The sequence below is a fragment of the Centruroides vittatus genome, unplaced genomic scaffold, assembly GCF_030686945.1.
Source record: "Centruroides vittatus isolate TY-2023 unplaced genomic scaffold, ASM3068694v2 contig_300, whole genome shotgun sequence".
In the NCBI taxonomy this organism is placed as follows: Eukaryota; Metazoa; Arthropoda; class Arachnida; order Scorpiones; family Buthidae; genus Centruroides; species Centruroides vittatus.
The window spans coordinates 1236973-1260422 of record NW_027121917.1 but is presented as its reverse complement, the minus strand read 5'-3'; the positions used below and the strand labels follow the sequence as shown (position 1 = coordinate 1260422).

The window sequence follows — 23450 nt, the reverse complement described above, 5'->3', positions numbered from 1 at the left end:
CTCAATGAGATCCAAACTAAGATAGATCCTGCAAGCTTGAAAATAGGCACACGCAATATAACAGCGGTGCCGGGAAAAGGTGTAAAAATTAGACTTAAAACTGAGCAAGATGTTCAGAACTTACAGGAGGCAATTGGGAAATTGCCGGAATTAAACGAAAGAGTTAAAATGATACGACCAAAACGCCGGAAACCTCGAGTTATACTGCTTAACGTGCCTCAGGAGGAGGAGAAGGTGGAACTTGTCGAGAAAATCTACAACCAAAACAGCGAGATTAATAGGAAACTTACGAAGGAAGCTTTCCACAGAGAAACAAGAATCACTCATATGATACCTTCAAAAACTAAGCCTGACTGCCGACACGTGGTGATGTCAGTCTCTCCTGCAATCCGAAATCTGATAATAACCACGAAACGGATAAGTTATGAATGGGGTACTTTGATAGCTGACGATTATATTCCCATTATTAGATGCTTTCGGTGTACGGGCTTCGGCCATAAGGCGGCCTCCTGTGATCATAGGGAAAGGTGCAGCCACTGCACCAAAAGACACAAATATAAAGAGTGCACTAACACCAATGAAACCCCTAAATGCACTAACTGCACCAAAATAAATAAGGAACAACCCGATGGCCCAAAGTATCAAACAGACCACAATGCATTCTCTGCACAATGCCCAGTCTTAAAAAATTACAAGAGACTCTTGGTAAGGCAAACCATATACGAATAATAGTCTGTATGTCCTCATATTCCTGTGTAATAAAACCTTCATAATGGCAAACACAACGTTCAAAATTCTTCAACTCAACGCCCAGAAAAGCCAAGCTGCCTCGTCGCTTGTTATTAAGACAGCGAACGATCTGGACGTGGATGTAATCCTTATACAGGAACCGTATACTGTCAAAAATAACATTGTTAGATTTGGCTCGTGGCAAGTTCTGAATAAAACAACCCCAGATGAACGTTCCAAATGTGGTATAATAATAAGGAATCCCAATGTTAATGCTGCATTAATTCCTGAGCTAAGCTCTAATCGAGTCACAACCGTCACGATTGACCAAGGCCCCATAGACTTTATTCTCTGTATATATTTCTCGCCATTTGATAATGACGAGGACTGCATAGACGAGCTATCTAGTGTTATAAGGAAACTAGGAGACAAATCGTATCTCATTGCAGGTGACTGCAATGCCAAATCCCCCCTCTGGTACCACGAGACTGAGGACAAGAGGGGAAGGCTCATACAGGAACTCCTTAATGAGATTGACGGTATATCGCTGAACACCTCAGATTTACCAACCTTCCAAACGACAAGGGCGAGAGGCTGGACCGACGTTTGTTTGGCGCCCACGGAAGTGGGTAGTATCGTGAAAGATTGTACAACTTTATCGAAAGATTCGGCGAGTGATCACCGATATATTCTGACTACTCTACAACATCACCAGCAAATTAAGGATCATGTCACTAACTATTATAGCACTATAACTAACTGGGAATACTTCCGGGCCTCTTTCGCAGAAAAATGGAGGAACTTTCAATTTACAGAACTAAACACCCATGAAAGGATTGACAATTATGTGAACCATATGACACAATCTATTGTCGAAGCCCTCAAGATTTCTTCCAGACAGAAATTAAAGAAAAACCGTACGCACTGGTGGAACGATGATTTAGACCGTGAAAAGAGGAAAATCAAAAGATTAAGAAAGAAATGGTTAAAAGAACGAAACACAGAACGAAGAGAACAGCAAAGTAGGGATTATGCCAATGCTCTACGGACTTACAAAGCTAATATTAACAAAGCAAGAACGACGGCGTGGCGGGAATTTTGCGGAAGATCAACGGTGGACCCCTGGGGCGAGCCCTATAAGATCGCGTTCAAAAATAAAAGGAAGGCAACCCTGCCGAATGTTACTGACACCAATCCTCAAACCAATAACTATTCAATTAGCAGTAATCTACAGAAGCTTCTTGATTTCCATTTCCCCAACGACAGTCAAACAGATGACTCACCTACTCACCAACGAATACGTATAAATCTCGAGGACATTTACAGCGAAACCAACGATAAATGGTTTTCTTTTAAAGAGGTGCAACAAGCGATCCGCTCCCTGGCTAATAAAAAAGCCCCAGGGCATGACGGTATTACTGCGGAGGTGGTAAAAGAGGCGTTTGCTGAAATCCCAATAGCTTTCGTCATTCTTTACAATGGGTGCCTAAGGGTGGGCTACTTTCCCGATTCATGGAAAATAGCTAACGTAAAATTCATCCCGAAAACAGTTAACCCAGTGGAAAGAAAAGACTATAGGCCAATAAGCCTGCTCCCAGTTATGGGTAAAGTACTCGACGGGCTGATGATAGATAGAATCAATTGGCATGTTGAAAAAAATAATATACTAAATACCAACCAGCATGGGTTCAGACCAGGTAGATCCACAATTACTGCTATTGGAAACGTAACAACTTTCATAAAAACTGCATGGGATAAAGACCGTCACGCACTCCTCATTAGCATCGACTTCAAGAAGGCGTTCGACCACCTCTGGTGGCCGGTGCTTAAATATAGTTTAAGGGAAATGAAATGTCCGCAAAATATCTATCAGCTGCTGGATAATTACCTGACCAATAGGAAAGCTGGCTGCCTATCCAACAATATAAATATTATTAAAAATATAGAAAGAGGTTGCCCCCAAGGTTCACGCAGCGGGCCTGGGCTGTGGAACCTAATGTATAACAACCTACTCAACCTGCTTCCAACAACTGATCATGTTAAGATACAAGGATTCGCAGACGACACCATTGTCATGATACAACACCAGAACTGTAATGTCCTTCAAAGGATAGGCAATGAGGTCCTCAACGACATCAACCAATGGAGTATAGACAACAAACTCCCAATAAACCATCAAAAATGTGAGGCACTCGTGTGCACGAAAAAGTCTAATAGAAAACAATTACAGAGGCCCCTGTGTTTGTACATTAATAACCATAAAATCAAGATAACGTCGCATATGAAGTATCTTGGTGTAATACTGGACCCAACTCTGAGTTGGTCAACTCATATTGATGAACTGTGCAAAAAGGTAAGCCAGAAGGCAAACATGATTTACCACATTGCTAGGAACACATGGGGTCTAGGCCCGAAGCACTGTAGACTTATCTACAAAGGTGCAATTGAGCCGGCTTTGCTGTATGCGGCTCAAATCTGGGGACATCGGGTGGACATTGTCCATAATAAGCGAAAAATCCTGTCTGTCCAGCGTACCTTCGCTATTCGCATTTGCAGGGCGTACCGCACGGCCCCTACAGATGCTCTTCTGACAGTCGCTAATCTAATGCCTATTCACATCAAAATTAAAAATCTGGTCTGGACTTGGAATCTTACAACAACCGACCTGCAAAACTGTAGTGAGGACGATTTGAAGACTATAGCTGCAGAAAACAAATATCCTCCAGATGGAATCCAAACGCTAAAGCAAATCAAATCCTATGATATAGACAATTACTACAATGACCCGACTAAGAACTTCCACCCAGCTGAAAGGAACAATGTCTTGATCAAATTTGAGAGAGATACTACTAATCCAAGCACAAACTGGCATATTTACACTGATGGTGCCAGAAATGAGAAGGGAACTGGTGCGGCCCTGGTGGTCTACAACGGTGTCGATAATTCTGTGGTACACGAAGAGTACTATAAACTTAATTCCAAATGTACTAATAACCAGGCTGAATTATGGGCCATGTATAAGGCCCTTGTTTACTTTACAACTAACAATCAGAAACTCAAAGGGTCAGCTACCTTCTTCACGGATAGCCGCTACGTTCTCCGGATCATCAGCGGCAGCAGAAAGAGCACCGCCACAGGTGTAAAAGTTGTTCATCTGGCCAACAGTCTTAGCAAAAGAAAGGCCGTCTCGTTTTGCTGGGTGCCAGGTCATCAGGGAGTCGGCGGAAACGAGAGAGCGGACGAATTAGCCAAACGTGCTGCCGGCAGTAATCTTGAAACGGCTTTCAACTCACTTCCCTTCACCTACATCCACAATCTCACCTACGTCATGGCAACTAACCTGTGGCAGACCGAATGGTCTTCGTCCACCACGGGCAGACTCACGTACCTTTTCTTACCATCCATAGTCGAACGCCAAAAAATGAACTACCTTACTCCTTCATTCAATCTTACGCAACTGCTCACCGGCCATGGGAATTTCCCTAGTTACCTGAACAGAATAAAAAAGCGAAATGACGATGTGTGCAACTGCGATAGCGCTGCTATAGGCAACGCCCAGCATATTCTACTGGATTGCAAGACCTATGACATAGAACGCAGGCAACTGATCCTCTACTGTCTATCTAATGGACATGCTTGGCCACCTGACTGGAAGGTGTTCTGCTCCAATAAGGACTGCTTTAAACACCTAATGACTTTTGCGTCCAATTGTGACATCCTCAAGAATAGCCTTACAACGTAAGGCTCCAGAACCACGGGTTCTGCTTCTGTTATTATTTATTGTAAACTGCTTATTGTATTTCCATTCACTGCCTTTCATGTATATTTTCACCTTGTATATTGTACTCATCGTCGCCAAATTGGCATGCTGTATTATCTTCTATTTGTTTTTATTACTTAATAATTGCGGTGCAAGACGCCAATGTGTTCCCACTACACTATCTTCCCTTCACACTCTATCCCTATCAACTATCCTCCCACCTCTTCCCCTCACCCCAATCCTTACTTCGTAACCCCTCCTCTTCCATTCAAGGCAAAGTCTGCAGACAGCCTTCTTACTCTATCTTCAAGTCAAGCCAACGTCTAGATGCCATTCAGCTGTCAAACATTGTTTAACATAAATGCCATCTCTGTAATTAGACAAATGAGTTTTACAGAATGTCAAGTTTCTGGGACTACACTGTAATCCCATAGCCAAAAACATGCATTTTTGACTTAACAGCATCACATATTCCTCCAGTAATGAAAATTCAACTAATTTTCCCACATAAATCTCTTCCCCATGATCTGCATTGCAAGTGTACAGAGTTTCATTGAATTTGGTTCAGTAGAGCTGTATCTACATGTCTGAGTATTGTCAGTTTAATTCTAACCACCCTCTACAATAATTTGATGATAAAATAATAAACATTCCAAAATCATTATTCTTTCATTTAATTAATGAAAAATATTTTCTGACTTCTTAAAAATGTGTATTTGGATAAAGTGATTAGTTATCCATAATATATTTTCATATGTTTAATCATAGATTTGGTTAAGTCAGAATAATTTACAATATTTAAAAGATTATTCATTTACTGTATGTTGTTTCTATAATTATAATAAAATTATTAACAAAAATTTTAAATTCATAATTTATACTCCTTGGCTTAAATGTAGCATTTGATTTAAAATTAACATTAAACTTTTAAATTATTAAGAAGACAGTTTCATTAAATAAACGTGAATGTATATAAACAAAGAGATAAAAATCTAAAATTCATTTAAAATTAAACTTTCACTTGTACATATGTATCTATTGTAAGTAAATGTTTCAAAATTCCAATATTTTTTTAAAGGTAATTCTATTCAAATTTGAAAACAAAAGTAAATTTAGTACTTAATTGCTTGCTGTTCTCTCAATTGGTTGTATGTTCCTTGGAACCTAGCATAAAATTACTATTGCACTCAGGAACATGCCTCTTGATGGAAAAAGTGGATTTTTATTTTCTATTTTTTACAAAGGATATGCATTTCAGTCCATATGCCTCTCTTCAGTCCTTATTATGTGTAATACTAAAGCAAAAAATAAAAATGTTTTTATTGGTTTTAAAGTTTTTTTTTTTTTTTACTTCCTTTATTGGTCAATTTTTTTCTTCATTTTAACAAAAAACTTTATTTTTACAGTTGTAGTTGTTCTACCCCATGTTTTTAAAACTTAATTATTCCAGTAGCCACCATTAGTTATATTTTTAGTTTTACCATTATACCATTATACATAATAAGGACTGAAGAGGGGCATAAGGTCCAAAATGCATATCTGTTGTAAAAAATAAAAATCCACTTTTTCCATCAAGAGGAGTGTTCCTATGTGGTAAGTTCTCAATAGCAATTTTATGCTAGATTCCAAAGAACATACAACCAAAAGTAAATTTATACGTAAAATAAAGTGTTTTTATAAGAAAAACTTTTTTTAAAAGAATGTACAACAGTTAGCTCTCAATTTACTGTTTCAAAATTACACCTATACATTTGGCAAACTGCCACTGTCAAGACAACTTGGCACCTGCCAAACTTTGCAGGTATCAGGTTGTCACAGCCTGGAAAAGAGGTTTGTGAATTATAGAAATTAGCAAATCTGTTGCAACTTAAGACATCAAGTTTTAAAGATATTGTTTAACGTAGTAAAATCTAAAACTAGTAAATACAAATTATTTTCTTATCATTTAATTTAATTAATTAATTATTAGAGAACCAAAGCATGTACACCTATCCCTCGTTTTACACCGTACTTCTTTTACACGTTTTCGCTTTTACACGGTTTAAAAAATAAACTTAGAAAATAAACTGGCTATGATCAAAAGGAACAATTTTTAACTCTAATCTACATCTATATTCCAATCCACCTTAATTATATGTTGTAGTTGATATTTAGGATACTAAATGACAGTTTTATTTCAATCCGTCAAATAGTAACCGATAAACCAATATAGAGTACTCCCCCATACGCATTAAGTTGCATTCATTGCACATAGTTTTAAACCAGAAAAATTTAATTTTTCATATTCATAAGTAACAAACGATTACATTACTTTTAATTACATTTTTTACATTACATTACATTACACAATTACATTACATTTTTATGAATCTTTCAGATTTTATTTTTTGTTCCTGTGTACTTTGTATTTAATTAATAAAAAAATATATTTTTTTTTGCCTTTCAATATTTTTGTTTGATTTATGTACCTTCAAAAAATTGAAAAAATTCATAATTAATAAACAATGAAATTATGCGTTTTTTGCATACTTTTCGATTTACACGGTTTTATATTCAAAAAGATACAAATTCGATTTACACGTTTTTCTCAGGAACCTATCTTCCGTGTAAATCGAGGGATAGGTGTATTAGAGTCTGGAGCTTAAAGTAGTAAAAAGTTGCATAAGACAATTACAACAATCATAAACAATACAGAAAAAATTAAGTGTTCTAATGAAGTTATGTCTTCTGTTTTGGCATGTAATAATATAAATACAAGGCATGCATTTTTGGAAAAGATGGAAAAACTTTTTACTTTATGGATTGATCATTTGATCAAAAAATAAGCTTGTTACTCAAATAATTTTAATGGATTTGTTTGCTGTTTGCTAAGGTTTTCATTGCTGAAATTAAGGAAGAATCAGGTAGCAATGAAGCATAGTAAGAGATGATCTTTGTAGTTTTAAATCTTTCTCACAAATTCATAATGTTAGTTTGTCTGGGGAAGCTGCAAATATGGCAGTAGCTAATAAATATCTAGCCAAATTACAAAGAATTATAAATCAAGGTGAATAACCTCCTGATTTAGTCTTCAGCATAGATAAAACAAAATTGTATTGGAAAAAGATGTCATCAATGTCCTTCAATGCCTCTGAAAGAAGTCTTCTTGTTTTGAGGCCTTAAAACCAAGAAGACCATTATCTAACTTTGCTTCTGGAATGTAATACATCTTAGTTTATAATTCAGCTACCTGCAGCAATATTGACACTTGCAGCTTCCCCACACTCTTTAACATTTAAATCTTTCTCAAAAATTCATAATCTACAAGGATCATCATTTACTAGTGACAAATGTTTTATTGTTATCTGCACCTTTCTTCAGCAAGCAAAGCCTTAGCTTTATTCATTATAACCATTTGAGTAACAAGAATGTTTTTAGTCAAATCATCAATCCATGAAGTCAAGTTTCTCTATGGGTGTGTTCTTTTATTCCTCTGCATAACTCCACGCAAGCGACATCTGTTTAAAAATTCCTGCGGAACGCGTTCCTAAATTCCGGTCGGAGTGCATGCCGTCAAATGGCAAAAATGGCCGCTTGTAGCAGTAGTTTACGGTGGAAAGCAACATGCGTCCTCCATGGCTCAGATAGTTTCGTTTCAGGGTCCATTATGTGGTTTTATGAATGAAAATTTAGAAGTTGTGAAAGTGCAAGTTAGTGTACGCAGTGATGTAAATGTCTTCGAATTTTTTTCGAATGGTAGCCAGCATTCTCATTTTCTCCTTGCTATTTTGAATGCTCTTTCAACAAATAATCCATTTTATGATTAAATTTTACAATTGGGACCCTTCTTTTGCCTTTAAAAGCTCATAATTTAGAATTATAGATTCCTCCATCAAGATACTATCATTAGAGCAGGCACCACCATCTTTCTTTCTTTCACCATCATTCCTAAATGCCTACAAACAGCAGCTCACTCCCGTAGTAGCAGAGATGCAGAGTGACCGCTATTAATGAACGCACCTTATGTCATTGAAACTAAAACCATTGTTAGTGTACCATTTGAAGACATCAAAAGCAACAAAAGAGATTGTGAAAGCACTTTTTCCAGTTTTGGCATTACAATAAAAAAGCATGGGTTATGCAAACTATTTTTACTGAATGTAATGCTCATTTCTTTTCCTAGGAGATTTCCAAGTTTTACAAAATTAATAATTTGCCTAATTATGTTTCATTGGTCATAAATAATGCTCTTAGCCACCCACCTAATCTTCAGACATCTCTAATGGCCATTTAGACATCAAGATATATTTTTACCACTAAATACATCAATTCTTTGATAAGTGGTCTAATGCATGATTGCAACATTCAAGGCATACTATCTGCAGACAACCTTTAAAGATATGATAAAAGCAATTAACATAATTACAATAAAAGCAATAACAGTGAAAGTATTGGTAAGTCCTATCACATTTGAAGATATGATTATCTTCAAATGGTGATAGGACTTCAAACTTATAAAAAGTGAACAAATTCTGTATGAAAACTGTTTTGGACTACACTAACACAGAAACAGTGTTAGAAGTGGTAGAAGAAATCAAATGTGATGCACAATCTTCATTATCAAAACACTGATGCTCAGGATATCAATGAATTATCTGACAACTTTCAAAAGAAGACCTTGAACAAATAGAACAGGTGTTAGAAGAAAAAGCAATTTTCTATAGAGTTTTTGCAAGAAAACCTTGCAAAATGCATGAAGCTCTAGATAATTTCTGAGCCAATAACCCTAATTGGAAGTATAACTCCATAATCTTCAGTAGAATCAACACCCTTCTCTAACCGTATCACATTTTGCAGAAAGGATGCAGAAAAACCCAGGTGCAACAGTCAACACTAACCAAGTTCCTTACAAAAGTACAATATGCAGAGTCATGATTTAGAAAGCTTGCCATGGCAGCAGACTTCAGTGATCCCAGAGAGTGAATGAAATTTCTGTACTAATTACTGATTATTTTTATCATTTTATGCTTGTAAAAAATGTTAATTTAATTTTGACAATAAATATCCTAAGTTATACACAGAAAAGTAATAGAATTTGCTTATTAAAAAAAAGTTTTGTAATCTTGTAGCATATCTGGTACCTTGCATTATGATTTTACCTCAATTTACAACCTCTTCTGGTAGAACTAACCATGGTGTAAATTGAGGGCTACTTGTTCTAAGGCTCTGAAATATGCACACTAATGATAATGATATTATTATTAATAATAGAAAGGACATCAGATGCCCAAAATATTAAAGTAATTGTATATACTGAAAAGACATACAATAATATAACTATAACACACAAAAATGAGAACTTACTTGAGAATATTTTGGAGAACAAGACTATTTGAAAGACGAGGATCTGTAAATTGTGTAGTTCTATTATTATGATCTACAAAATAAACCCTTCCACTAGCAGTATGTCTCATTTCCCAGCCTGCTGGTAAAGGTCCTAAGTCATCTACATTAATTCCTGTTAAATCTCTTGGTACTCTGGGATCATGCCATGTACTAACACCCGTTGCTATATGGTAAAAATACACTTGACCTTGCTGAGTTGTCCTTATTTCTGTAAGTAGATTTTATTATAAAATAAATTTGTAATTATTTTGTGATCATTAATTTTTATCGTTTATAAAACATTACCATATCCTTCAGGAAGTTCTACAGCTTGATGCAAATGATTCCTAGAAAGATAATTTCTATGTCGCGTAGACCGCCTTCTTGATGAAGAATGACTACCAGTCTGAATACTATCTGTATTTTGATTGCTATTATTATTTTGCTGAACTTGCAATCTCTCAGAATTATTAATATATCCATTTGCTGAGGCAACTTCATTAGCAGGCCTGTAGATAATTTTATACTTTAAAAATTATTTCCTGGAAATATTTATATGCTGCTGTTAATGCTTTATTTCAGTTACCTTGTTGGTTTCTCCCATTGAGTTGATCTAGTGATATGATTAACATAATAAATTCTTCCTGAAGCAGTTCTTCTTTCTTCCCATCTAAATGAAAAATTATCAATGAAAATATTTTAAAACATTTTCCAACAATATATAGACATTAATTGATTACTTTCACTAATAAAAAAATTATTCTTATGATAATGATAATTCTATTATATTAGGTTTGGATGTATAGTGTTAACTGAAACAAATTTTTAATGTTTGAATTTTTAATTATGCTTGCAGAAACCCAAATAAAAACAAAGACCATTTTTCATCCCAGTTGATTCGAGTACTAGTGAATTAAATTTCTAATTTAGTAATAAATTGAGTTGTCATATTGAGTTGATCAATTAATTTTTCATATTTAGTCACATTAAAATTAATATATGTTTTTTTTTTAATATTAAAAAAAAACCTGTAATTATTCTTAAAAGTAGTCATTAAAAATACTTTTCCCTCTCAACTACAGTTAAGCTTAAGTTCATAGATTATAGTTAAAGTTAACAGTAAAATTCAATTAGATTAATAACACTTTAATCTAATTGAATTTATTAATAATTTATATTACTTTTTATGTATTAATATTCAGTATGGATGATGTAATATCCTTATTTGAACTTATGAGAAATACAACAGTGTTGTTTCCTGTTTTCCACTGATCACAAAAATTAGAAGACAATTTTATTTCATGTACTATAATGTGAACATTATTTTTGTCCCTCATCTTGTGATGACCAAACAGGCAATATGAATACAGTAGAGCGTCGTTTATCCGAATCAATTGGGGACTGGGGTTGTTCGGATAACCGATTATGTATGAAAAAATATATTAACCTATCCAATGTTGAAATTTTTCTCCACTGTGTGTCGCTTCGTGTTGAAGTTTTCTCCGTTGCGTGTCGTTTTGTGTTGAATTTTTGTCAATTTTAAGCCTAATGAAAATTTTTATAATAATAATCGAGGCCATTGTATCGTTAAAAATTATTTCTTTATTTTGTACAAACAAAATAAATATATTGAAAAATATAAAAACAAAAAAAAAAATTATACTTTAGAAGTTAATCTAGTATCAAAAACGTTCAATTCAGTACGACACAGTCCGACTGGAAAGCTTTCGGTTTACCGGCTTTCGGATAAACAATGCTCTACTGTAGTAGCAAAATAAAATTATGTTCCGATAAATCTTGCAAGTCTTTATTATTGATGGAAAACAGGAAATGAATTTATCATATTCCTCACATGTTTGAATGAGGATTTTATATATTTATTCAAAAATTTTAATTTTACTGTTGCAGATTACTATTTTCTTGATCTCATTTTTTAACAAAAGGAGCTTATTACTTGCTAACCTATACATGAGATACCAAACAAGAAAAATGAACATAAGAAACTATCAGGGTAACGAACTTACCCTGAATACACTTGGAATATACTTGATTGGTAGAGGAGGCTATGGGCAAAAAAAAAACTGACATGGGTTACTGGAAAGTTGATATAACAAATAACAGACAAATAACAAAATTCTGGATAATCAAGAGAGTGTTAAATAATAATATAATTAATTCTAAAAAATGTAGAATCCCATACTGATTTTATGGAGATGATAAAAAATAAAAAAAATTCATATCAATTCAGTTAAATAATTAAATCAAAAAAAGTAAATATTTATTATTCTGATAATTATCTGTGCTTTGTAAATGTTACTATATAGCTTATTTATTTTGTCTCTTCAGTTCTATTGAAAATCATTTCATGTGGGAGTAATGTAGTATTAACTGATCACACTAAGGTATAAAAACGTGTTATGCTGATTCAAGTTTTCCCCCTCACAAGTTTGTCTATAAAGTTGGATTTTATCAGATTTACAAAATTATTAAGTGCTGTTTAATATCTGTTCATATAACTGTGTTTTGTATAATAAATAAAAAATATATATATATAATACAAACAAGAAATTACATTTACAGATAATTCATATAAAAATAAGCTATTGCAACCTTCACAATTAAATACACACTGACCCAAATTATCGTTACAGAAATGCTTTTATAACATTAAATATATCACAGTATTATAAATAACAAAATTATATAATATAATAAATTTAAAAGAAATGATGTTTTACCCATCTGGTAGATCATCTGGACAAGAAATATTTCCTAATTGATCAGAAGTAACATTATGATTAGATGAAGCACTTCCATCTCTGGACATAAGGCTAACAATAAGTTGTCCTCGAACAGGTTCTGGATCATCTGGACTTCTGTGTGACAGAGTTAATCTATGATCTAAATTAAAGCAATAGTTTCATTTTAATTTATTATTTAAATTATCATCAACTATTACTAATTTTAGCATTTAATATTTATAAATAATAAAAATGTATATATAAACAAAATATAATATTTTATTAATGTTACATAAATATATTAACATATTTATCTAAATATATAAAATTACATGTCCTGACTGACTGAGTGAATGATAGATTCATCATTGCCCAGAGCAAACCGCTGAACCTAAAGGTGAAATTTGGTACCTAGTTAGGGTATGTCATGAGAATGCACACTAAAGAAGAGATTTTTGGAAATTTCCCCATGGGGAGAGGATTAAGGCTTAACCTGAAGAACGGCTTCTACTGTACTATTTTAGATTCAATTTTTGTTTTTGATGAGTAATAACTTAATTTCCAAACGTATAATATTTACCAAATCATCCAAATCATTTGCCCAAGCAATGCCGGGCTCATTTGCTAGTATATTATTAAATTCAATATAACTTTTATAAGATTTTATCTTATTTTACCTTAGCAAACTGAAAAATAAATATTATAAAAATAGATAATGCTGATAAATTATTAAAAATTATTAATAGTTTTTATTGAGCTTTATTTAATACATTCAAATTAGTGGAATTTTAATAAGTAAGCCTATGAAGATGTTTTACTTGTAGAGTTAACTAAGATTAGTAATTAGCTTAATCTGTTAGTATATTAAACCAATGCACAAATAAGCATGAAAAACCACAAAAATAAGAAATTAAACTCAGACCCAAAGAATTATAATATTACTTGATTGGGGCCTTTTTATACTCTCTTTTGAGTGGTAAAGGGCCTTAAACCACAAATAAAAAAAAAATATATTACTTGATTTATATTTAAACATCATACTTTAAATTTCTAAATTTTTTAAAATAATTTCTGTGGAGTAATCACAAAAAATTAGTATAATCTATATAAATTTAACAATCATACTACAGCACTTAATGTTTACTGAGAAAAACTGTTTATTAAGCTGCTTTTACAAATGTTTTCAACTTATTTTTATAGGCTATCTTTGTAGAATTCAAACTATAATTAATTACAAAAATAAATTTAAATATAAAATTTGAATGCTTAACATTTTAATTATTAAAATACAAAATTGAAGGTGAATAAAGTAAATAAATAAATAAATAATGTACAAGATATGAGATTTAACAAAAATAAAAACAAAAATTAGAAATAAAAATAAGGAACAAAACTGACTGCAGGAGGATACATAAGTCAAAGGTTTTTATGTCCCAATTTCTTTTACATGGTGTATTTCCAGATTGAAGATAATGCTCTTGCATCGGTCATTCAGGCAATAGTCTTTAATTTTGCTTTTATATCCATGATCAAAAAGTATTGGGAATGGATCAATAAAACTCAAGATTTGAATTTATTCATCAAAATTTATTTTGTTTCCTTCAAAGTAATCCCCTTCCACAGCAATGCACTTATGAAAATGTTTTCTCCAATCCTCAAAAAATGCTTTAGTCATTTTTGTGAAATGCTTGCAGCAAATTTTGTTTTATGGCATCAGTCAACTCAAAACAATGAGCAAGAAGCAGAAAACAGGAAAATGTCATACAGTGCCATATCAAGTGAATACAGAGTTTGAAGAACAAACAAGAGAAATGTGAGCAGATGCATTATCATGGTGTAAAATGCAAAAGTATTCTCACCACAAATCAAGTCATTTTCTACGAATTGCTTCACATAAATGATGTAAAAACACTCAAATAATATTCTTTGTTGACAGTTTGGCCAAAAGGAATTTATTACAAAACACCACGATAATTGAAAAAACAGTTAACTCATGTTAACTGTTTTTGATTTTTGAGTGACTTTGTTGTAGTCTTTTTGGCCTTGCTTCACCTTTCGACAACTGCCATTCACTTGATTGTTGAGCTATTTTATTGTCAAAAGTGTAGATCCATGTTTCAACACTTATAATGATAAATTTTATGAATGACTTGCCTTGAGAAGACATTTCCTCGACCACTTGAACACGCTGTTTTTGAAAAAAATTCAAAATTTTGGGACAACAGGAGAAGTGATGCACTGTAAGCCCAAATAATCTTTTAAAGTTGCTTGATAAGATCCAAATGATACTGAAAGATGTTCAATAATGTCCCTAACTGAACTGTTAAACGACAACCACTGAGCACCAAATTTCTGACTTGAGCGACATGTCACTCATCAGTTTAAGTGGATGGTCTTCCAGAACATGATTCATCTTCAACATGTTTTCTGCCTTCCTCAAACATCTTGTAACACTCAAAAACTCATTTTTGAAAGATTGTCATCACCAAAGGCTTTTAGCAACATTTCTAATGTTTTTGTAGCAGTAATTCCATTGTGAAAACAAAACTTAATGCACATTCTTTTCTCAATTACACTAGACATTTTAAAAAATTGTCAGCACAAAAATTCTTTACACACAAAACAAGTGTTTATTTGCAAATAAAAACAGACAATCACATAGATTGTTGCAAGATGTTGATGAAAGTCATACCAAATGACAAAAAAAAAAATGCAGCACTGTCTTCCACATGTGTGGTTTAAATGAACCATTCCTAATACTTTTTAATCACAGTTGCATTTCTATTTTTCCCATGTTTCAGAGTTGGAGAATGTACTATTTTAACAATGTTTTCTTCATCCCACTTCACATTTGAGCCTTCTATCTGCAACACTGCAGCTAGAATCATATTACAATGGCATTTTTAAACATCATATTTGTGTTCTTTGAGATACAATGTGAGATTTCTTTTAGTAACACCAACATAATCTTTCTTGTCCCCTAATTGTTGGTTTTCATAGGGTATTTTGTATATCTCTGATTTATATTGTTCCTCCTCTGTTTTGTCTTTGTCATTTCTTAAGCAGTTATAAATATTGGATGCTCTTCTGTACACTATCTTTGAGGTTTTATAAGTCACTGCTCATTCATAATGCATCCTAAATATTATTATGTAAACTTACTTATTCTATTATCTATTTAGAATTTTATCTTTGTTTTCTCCATCACTCTTGATGAGCCCTTCTGAAACGAATGCTTTACAACCCAATGTTGTTGCAACTTCTTTGATTCTATAAATTTCTTTTATTCAGTCTTGTATATTGAAGTAATATAAAAAGGCTTCTAACAAGTGCTTTCTAAATGCAGAAAGTTTATTTGTATGGGTCATTGGTCCATGATGGGATATGCAATAGCGGTTTGATATAAATCACACTCTGGAACATAGGAGTCCAGTAACAACAACACTTTAATGGATAACTAATGTTTTTGACCATACCCTCGTCTTCCTCAGGTTTTTAAACCAGTACAATATATAGTTCAAGTAGTGAACACCACTAGTACTCTCTTGTTCCAGTTTTACATTCAAACTGTTATTGTTGTTGTTAAGTTCGATATTCAATTTAACAAAATTGTAACACGTGTGTTTATGTTACGTAGTGTTGATGTACAGTCCACAGCTCTGTCACACGTGTCAGGTGTGTTGTGTAACTATAGACTTGAGAATGCGGGGAGAGATCTTCCTGCCTAGAGAGGGAAAAATTGTGCTTTCCCTTTGGTGTGGCCGGGCAGTGCTGACCGGAGTGTGTAGCAGTGCTGACCAGTGTGTGTGGCTGTGTGGCTGGCAAAGAACCAGTGTTGTGCCTTTATTAATTAAATGTCGGGTGCCTGAGTGTTACTCGCTTGTGGAGTGCCAGAGTGTTACTCACTAGTGTTGAAAATAAATTACAAATAGTGTTGTTGTTGTTATAAATAATTTGTGTACTGTGTTTAGAACGTGTAAACAGCAATATGTTAAAACAATTGTTTATATATATATATATCAACATTCTGAAACCTGATGTATTGATACTAAGCCAAATGATCACTGTAATTAATTGAACTATTATTATGCTATATTTAATAATTAGAAACTAAGTAATTAACTGGCAAGCACACCACGTGATAAGGAGAGGTTGCAGATTCATGTCCTGCTCCGGGCTGTTTCTTTTCTTCCAGAATGTTTTAAATTATTTAATTATTAATTTAGATAAGAGATGGTGTGTAATGTCTACCTCTAGTACCTAATTACTTAGTTTCTAATTATTAATTATAACATAATAATAGCCCAATCATTAATTACAGCAATTGTTTGGCTTAGTCATTGTTGTTGTCAATCATATTCAAAAATTTGAATCCTCCGCTTGTTTCTCCAAATTATGAATGCGGCATCCACAAACCTTTTAAAAAATATGATGTCATCTGTGAAGTTCTAAGAATATCTTTTTCTAGTTTACACAATTCTAGTTCGCCTAAGTCCTGAAACAAGACTTCCCATTGAAACTCTTTTCTTTTCCTTGTACTGTACATTTTTCTGTTGAATCTAAAAAATGACTGGAAGCAAAGTAGTTTGGCCAACTCCTTCATTTTATTTGTATGAGGAAATAATTCTGGTTTTTGGAGAACCATGACTTCAATTACTGCCTCCTAGCATGACTAATTTAATAGATGGATATATTTTTAAAATCCATAACTACTATTAACAATAGGGGTAGAATAACTAAAATTCATAACAGTTCCAACCTTCTCTTTCATTAACGTAAGTCTTGCAATTCCCTTACAACTTTGCCTGGATCATGTGCAACATAAATACTGTTCTCAAGTTTGCTGAAGATGTGTTTTTTTTAAATCTCACATCTTGTTCATTATTTATTTAATTCTCCTTCAATTTTGTATTTTAATGTATTAAGTTTAAATGTAAAATTTAAAAATTCAAATATTCTATTTCTTGTAAAACCTTATATTTTGAATTATAAGCCTGAAGATGGCCTATAAATATAGATTTGAAAACATTTGTAAGAAAACTTTAATAAACAGTTTTTCTCAGCAAACATTAGGTATTGTAGTACGATTGTTGTATCTTTCTGCTGAATGTGTTATATTGTGTGTGAATTTGTTTCAAATAAAATAAAGCAAATCATTTTGCATGGAAAACTGAGCTTAAATAATAGTTCCATCCAAAATATGAATCTTGACAGTCAAGTTTATGAAAATAATTAATTATAAATACATTATTAATAATGTAAATATTAATTTGCTTTAATTAACTGATTTTCCAATTATGAAATTTGATAAACAATCAGTCAAAACTACTTCAATTATGAATACAAATATATTAAGAATAATTCAAATGTAAAAATTAAAATCAGAAACAATTTTCAAAGATCAGATAAAGTGAAATGCTACTTACAGCCTGTATTTTTAAGTCTCTGAATATCATTTGACATTATTCGAATACAACCTAAAAAACCAGCTCCTTGTTTTTTATGAATTTTTTTATGATTCCATACACTAACTGTGATGATATCATTATTTCCAATATAACTGAAAAGTTAAAAATAATTCATTTTAAAATTATAGATTAAAATAATTTTATATTTAAATAATACATATGGAATGTTTCATAAGAGTTTCTGATATTACTCAATATTTAAAAAGATTTTTTTCATCTAATAATTTTAATATTTGTTATACAACTTCAAAGTCTCTTTGAATACTTAAACTGCCTTTTTGTTTTTATATAGCTCTTTATTTTTAAATAAGTTTTTTTTCTAATCAAACTCTTGTTTTTATTTACTGGAAAAATGTTCCTTATTATAGCCCAAGCATAAAAATGATCACTAAACTTATCAATTCAACAAACATCTTAAAAGAAAATTGTTGCTCAAATATTGGTTTCTGTCAGAGATAAAATGTACAATATTTGGCACAAACATGCTTTTAATAAGCAAGTATATTATAAATTTTATTTTTAGTATATAATAATAATAATCCAAATTTAACTCAAATATGATTATTGGAAAAAATATAAAAAATCCTAGAACTCTCATGAAATATTCTATACATTTAATTCATTAAAAAATTTTAAAAATAAATTTCAAAATTATTACAGATCATAATGTTGATTCCATCTGGGATCAAGAGTATTTTTGCATGTTTCAGTTGAATGGCACTGACCAGATCCATTTACATTAATTTTACAGAACGGATCAGGCAATCCTAGAAAATTTTTATAAATTCATACTTTAGAATATTTTTTTCTTTTGTAAAAATTAATGGTTCTTAACTCAAACTATATTCTACAAGTTAATTAAATCCATTTCAAAATAGTCTTAAATAGAAGTTAAAAAGTTTTTTTGATAACTTTGACTTCTTCATTAATTCTAGACTGCCAAGGAAAAAGAGTACAAGTCATAAAATGATCAAAATAAGAAAAGTCCACAGCCAGAGTCCTGGAAGGGATTTCGATCTTTTGGTCTAATTTTCTTATTTTGATCATTTTCTGACTTGTACTCTTTTTCTCTGGCAGCCTAGAATTATCATGTTAACTATTATTCAAAACTTTCAATCTCTTGTTAAAATAAACATGATTAAAAATTACACAAGTTTTTAAATACCAATAACAGAGTCATTTTGTTGCCATGGAAAAACTAATACAAGACTTCCATTAAACCTTTTATTAAATAAAAATTTTATTGAACAATTTTAAAAATTATTTTTTTTATTAAGCAATAAGTTTCCTAAAATATTATACTTGTACTAAAAATAGTTAACTGAAAATGAAATGAAAAAACTTCTAAAAACATAATATGTAAGAAGTTGGTCTTTTAAGCAGTAAAGTAAATTACTGTACAGTTTTAATTATTTGGTCATATTAAACAAATATACACAAATTCCAACAGTAAATCCAAGCAGCATCAAATTCAACAATAAACTAAGATTATTTTTAAACAGAGATTAATAATTAAAAAACTGTTAGCATAGACTACCTGTTGGTTATTTATTAGTTGATAAATAATTTAGAAACAATCTTTTAGTAGTAGTAAATTCAAACTATTTTAAGCCAGTTTTTCCCAGTGTTTCTAAATTATTAATAAGTTAACAGTTAAATTTTTAAAAGAAAAACTGAAAGCTTACCAAAACTCAAGATTTTCAATATACAGTACAGAAGAACTTTTAACAGATATAAAAAATGTAACAATACAAAATACCTTTAAAATAGCCAGCTTAGACATTATCAATATGTACCCCTCAATGACATGGGACATTGTGGAAACGAAATTAAAACAACTTAACGTAGAACAAGAAATGATAGACTTATTAAACTTTTCGTACAGAAGCAACTACTTTGAAATGGAAAGCGAATATTACACTCAAAACGATGGGATTAGCATGGGCTCAGTAGTCGGACCTAAATTAGCAGAATTAGTAATGATCGATATAGACGAAGAAATCAGCAAGATACAGGAATTAAATTTTACAAACATTACGAAGACAACATTTTAATAATATATGATGACCAAGAAACTACTGTTAAAGAAGAGAACAAAACCAATAAGAGTATAAATTACTTAGATGTTACAATTAAAAGAAACGATTACAGCCTAGAATTTAAACCTTATAAAAAACCATGCTCCATAGATGTAACAATCAGATACAACTCTAATATCCCTTTATATATAAAACAAAACATCTTCAAAATGGAGTATATAAAAATCATCACTAGAACCAGCAACCCGACAGACATACATACCTATACAAAAGAATTAAAAAAGAAATTAGTTCTCAACGGTTACCCCAACAGTTTAATTAATCACTGGGAAAATAAGATAAATAGTAACATGAATAGCAATAAAGCAAAGAAATAACAGAGAAAACACGGATATAAAATATATCAGCTTTCCATATATAAAAGGGACTATATGAAGACATCAACAAAGATCTACAAAAAGTTAACAGATCCAAATTGTTTATCTAATGATGATAACCATCTATCTAAATTAAATTGATTACAAATAAAACAAAACAATCAAAACATTTTATTCAAACTGAAATTAGTTTATTTTAAAAACATTCTGTAATTTCAAAAAATATATTGTATTATATTATTAAACATTTCAAAAGAGACTGATTTATCCCTTAATTACAAATTAACATCAGAAGAAACTATTATATAAGAAACTGTTAGTATAGCTCTATAAAACTGCTCTGTTGTTATGAAGGCAAGTATTTTTAGTAAGTCTAGTGTCTGTAAAGTTTGATAAAGTGATCTAAAATAAAACTAGTAGAGACTAAGCAACCTTAACTATACACATCTCATTTATCTGCCAAAACAATATGGATAAAATGAATGTATGTGTACTGAAGTATTAAAGTTCAACAATACATTTACAAGCAATTATTTATTGATCTGTATTTCAATAATAATACTTCTTTAAGAATATTCAGATTTTTAAATACGTATATCCTATAAAATAGAATAGAATAGTGTTACGTAATTAAAATTTACACAATTCTAAAGTTAAACAAATTAAAACTTACACACTGAAACAAACTTTTAGAATTGTTTCAAAACAATCAGTTGAAACATTTCTAACTTTTGATTTAAACTTTGAACTTGTTTAAATATTTTTCTTTTTACAATTATTTAGATTATAATGTATGAAATTATATTTTACTGAATGTCTCAGTATACATTCTAAACTTAAAATATTAACTATATTATTATGATATTTGAAAAATAAACAAACAAATCCAAAAGTGTTTTTCTTGAAAGAAAATGTTTCAACAAATGTCTGCATTCCAAAATATTAAATGAATTATTAATATATTTGACCAGTATACACTTTTTGATAAACAACAATATTTCTAATGTTAAAATAATATGATAAATTTAAAATATGTTTGAAGTTCTAAATTATAAGAGAATGATGTGAAGTGATCTATTTAACAGAGAAAAATTAATTTTATTTATCCTTAATATAGTACAGGCCAATTATCCAGCAAGTTTGGAACCAGAAGTGGTCTGGATTTCTGAATTTTCTGGACACAAGATAAATATATACTTAAAATATAAAATAAACAATGAAAAGTAAGAATGAAAATGTATTTAACATATACAAATCAATATACTTCTAAAGCAGGGTTTGTTTGATCATTATTAATCTTAAAATATAGAATACCATGTATTGTACAGTGTAATATTTAGGCTAAAAATTAAGCAAAGAAAGTAAAGAACATAATTGAACTGATATTGTGTGATGCATATGCCATGGAAATCAACACTAGCCAATTTCATAACTAGACGGTTTTTTGGAAACTGGATAATTGGTCTGGTACTGTATCAGGTACTGTATGTAATGTAAACAGATGTTATATTAAATTGTCACAATTTTTGGCTTCCTAAAAGCAACTTTCAAGTTAATCAGAATCAATATAACATAGAAAGCAGTTGAATGAATTTGATAATGAAAGAATTTATTTCAATTAACATAAAGAAACCCAATAAATAAGTATAGAATTTTTTATTTTAATATTACAAAATAAAAATTAAAAACAATTAAAACAGGCATATAAAGAATATTACATAGTATGAAAATAACAAAAATTACATAAGTTAGTTTTCTTCTACAGGATGTAAGAATAAAAACTGCTGTTTTGAGAAAGTGTTGAAAAACACTAATTGTAAAATGTGAAGAACACAAACTATTCCTAGAATGCTATTTAATAAAAGGAAATATAAATATGTTGGTAAACAATATATCATTGAATAATTACAACCAAAGGATAATCCAAAACAAAGAGAGCATAAACATTTCCTAACATTCATATTATGCACCGGTTAAAGGTTCAAGTGAGTCTATTTTTTGTCATATATACTCTGGTATGCGGTCGTGATTCATATTTCCTAGTAAGTTAATGGAATGATAAAAGGTCAGACAAATTACTAAACAGTTATAAACTGTTTTAGTGTGATATTAAGAAAACACAGAAAAAAGCTATCAATACTAGTAATCAGTAATCAAGAATTGGAAATTAAAAAAAAAAAACAGGTTATAAAATTTATTTAAATGCTATTAAATAACAGTGCATCAAGTTATTACTTTATATCATCTTCCACATTAAAAGAAAATTTAAAATCCAAAATTACGTCATGATCAGTAAAAGACTACCTTACAACAATGTTGTTAAACAAAATAATTTTTGACAGATCATATCGAAAAGAGCATTATAATAACCAAAAATTAGCCTCTTAGTGCTTTCAGCGCAGAAAGATTTACAAAAGAACTTCAAAAAGAATTTTTAAATTATTTTTCATCTTGTGATGTGCATAATGACATCTAGTAACCCAGAGAAATTATTACTGATGACTAAAGACAATCAAAAGCATTATAAACATTAAAAGCATTTTTGGTTAATAACCTGTGAAAGATCTCATGAAACATTATTTGCTGATATTTAGTTACCTTTAGAAAAAATTTCAGATATTAGACCAATCATTAAAGAGAATTTGGATAATATGAAAGCATTCAACAGCATATTTATGGGACAAATGGTATTCTAAAGCATTTCTATACTGAACTCAGTATGAAAACTCAAACAAATGTGCTGCTTAGTAACTTAGTAGCCAATTGTCTTGATTTTTTCATTTATGTATTAAAATTAATATAATTTATTTAACAGTTGCAATAAACAAAAGAAAAAAATCATATATCATAAAAAATGAATAATTATCAGTGATGAAACAATACCAAAATTTCTCCCAATTCTGATTCTGCTGAAAAATCCAGATTCCAATACAATTCCAATTCTTTTGAATGCTTTCTAAAATTTATTTTAG

At 31.0% G+C, this 23450-nt stretch overlaps 1 protein-coding gene across 2 annotated transcripts in view; it reads right to left on the bottom strand.

Moving 5' to 3' along the window:
• Smurf (SMAD specific E3 ubiquitin protein ligase) overlaps positions 1-23450 on the bottom strand; it is an 87256-nt gene that overhangs the window by 23846 nt on the left and 39960 nt on the right. Inside the window, exons 3-9 of one of the 2 annotated variants that reach the window (XM_067267277.1) lie at positions 18721-18829; positions 18021-18154; positions 12592-12754; positions 11878-11916; positions 10440-10523; positions 10160-10362; positions 9833-10082 (exon numbers count right to left, since the gene is read on the bottom strand). In XM_067267277.1, the coding sequence (XP_067123378.1) occupies positions 9833-10082; positions 10160-10362; positions 10440-10523; positions 11878-11916; positions 12592-12754; positions 18021-18154; positions 18721-18829 (982 nt within the window). The remainder of the gene's footprint in view (positions 1-9832; positions 10083-10159; positions 10363-10439; positions 10524-11877; positions 11917-12591; positions 12755-18020; positions 18155-18720; positions 18830-23450) is intronic. The other variant, XM_067267279.1, reaches the window with a different exon arrangement.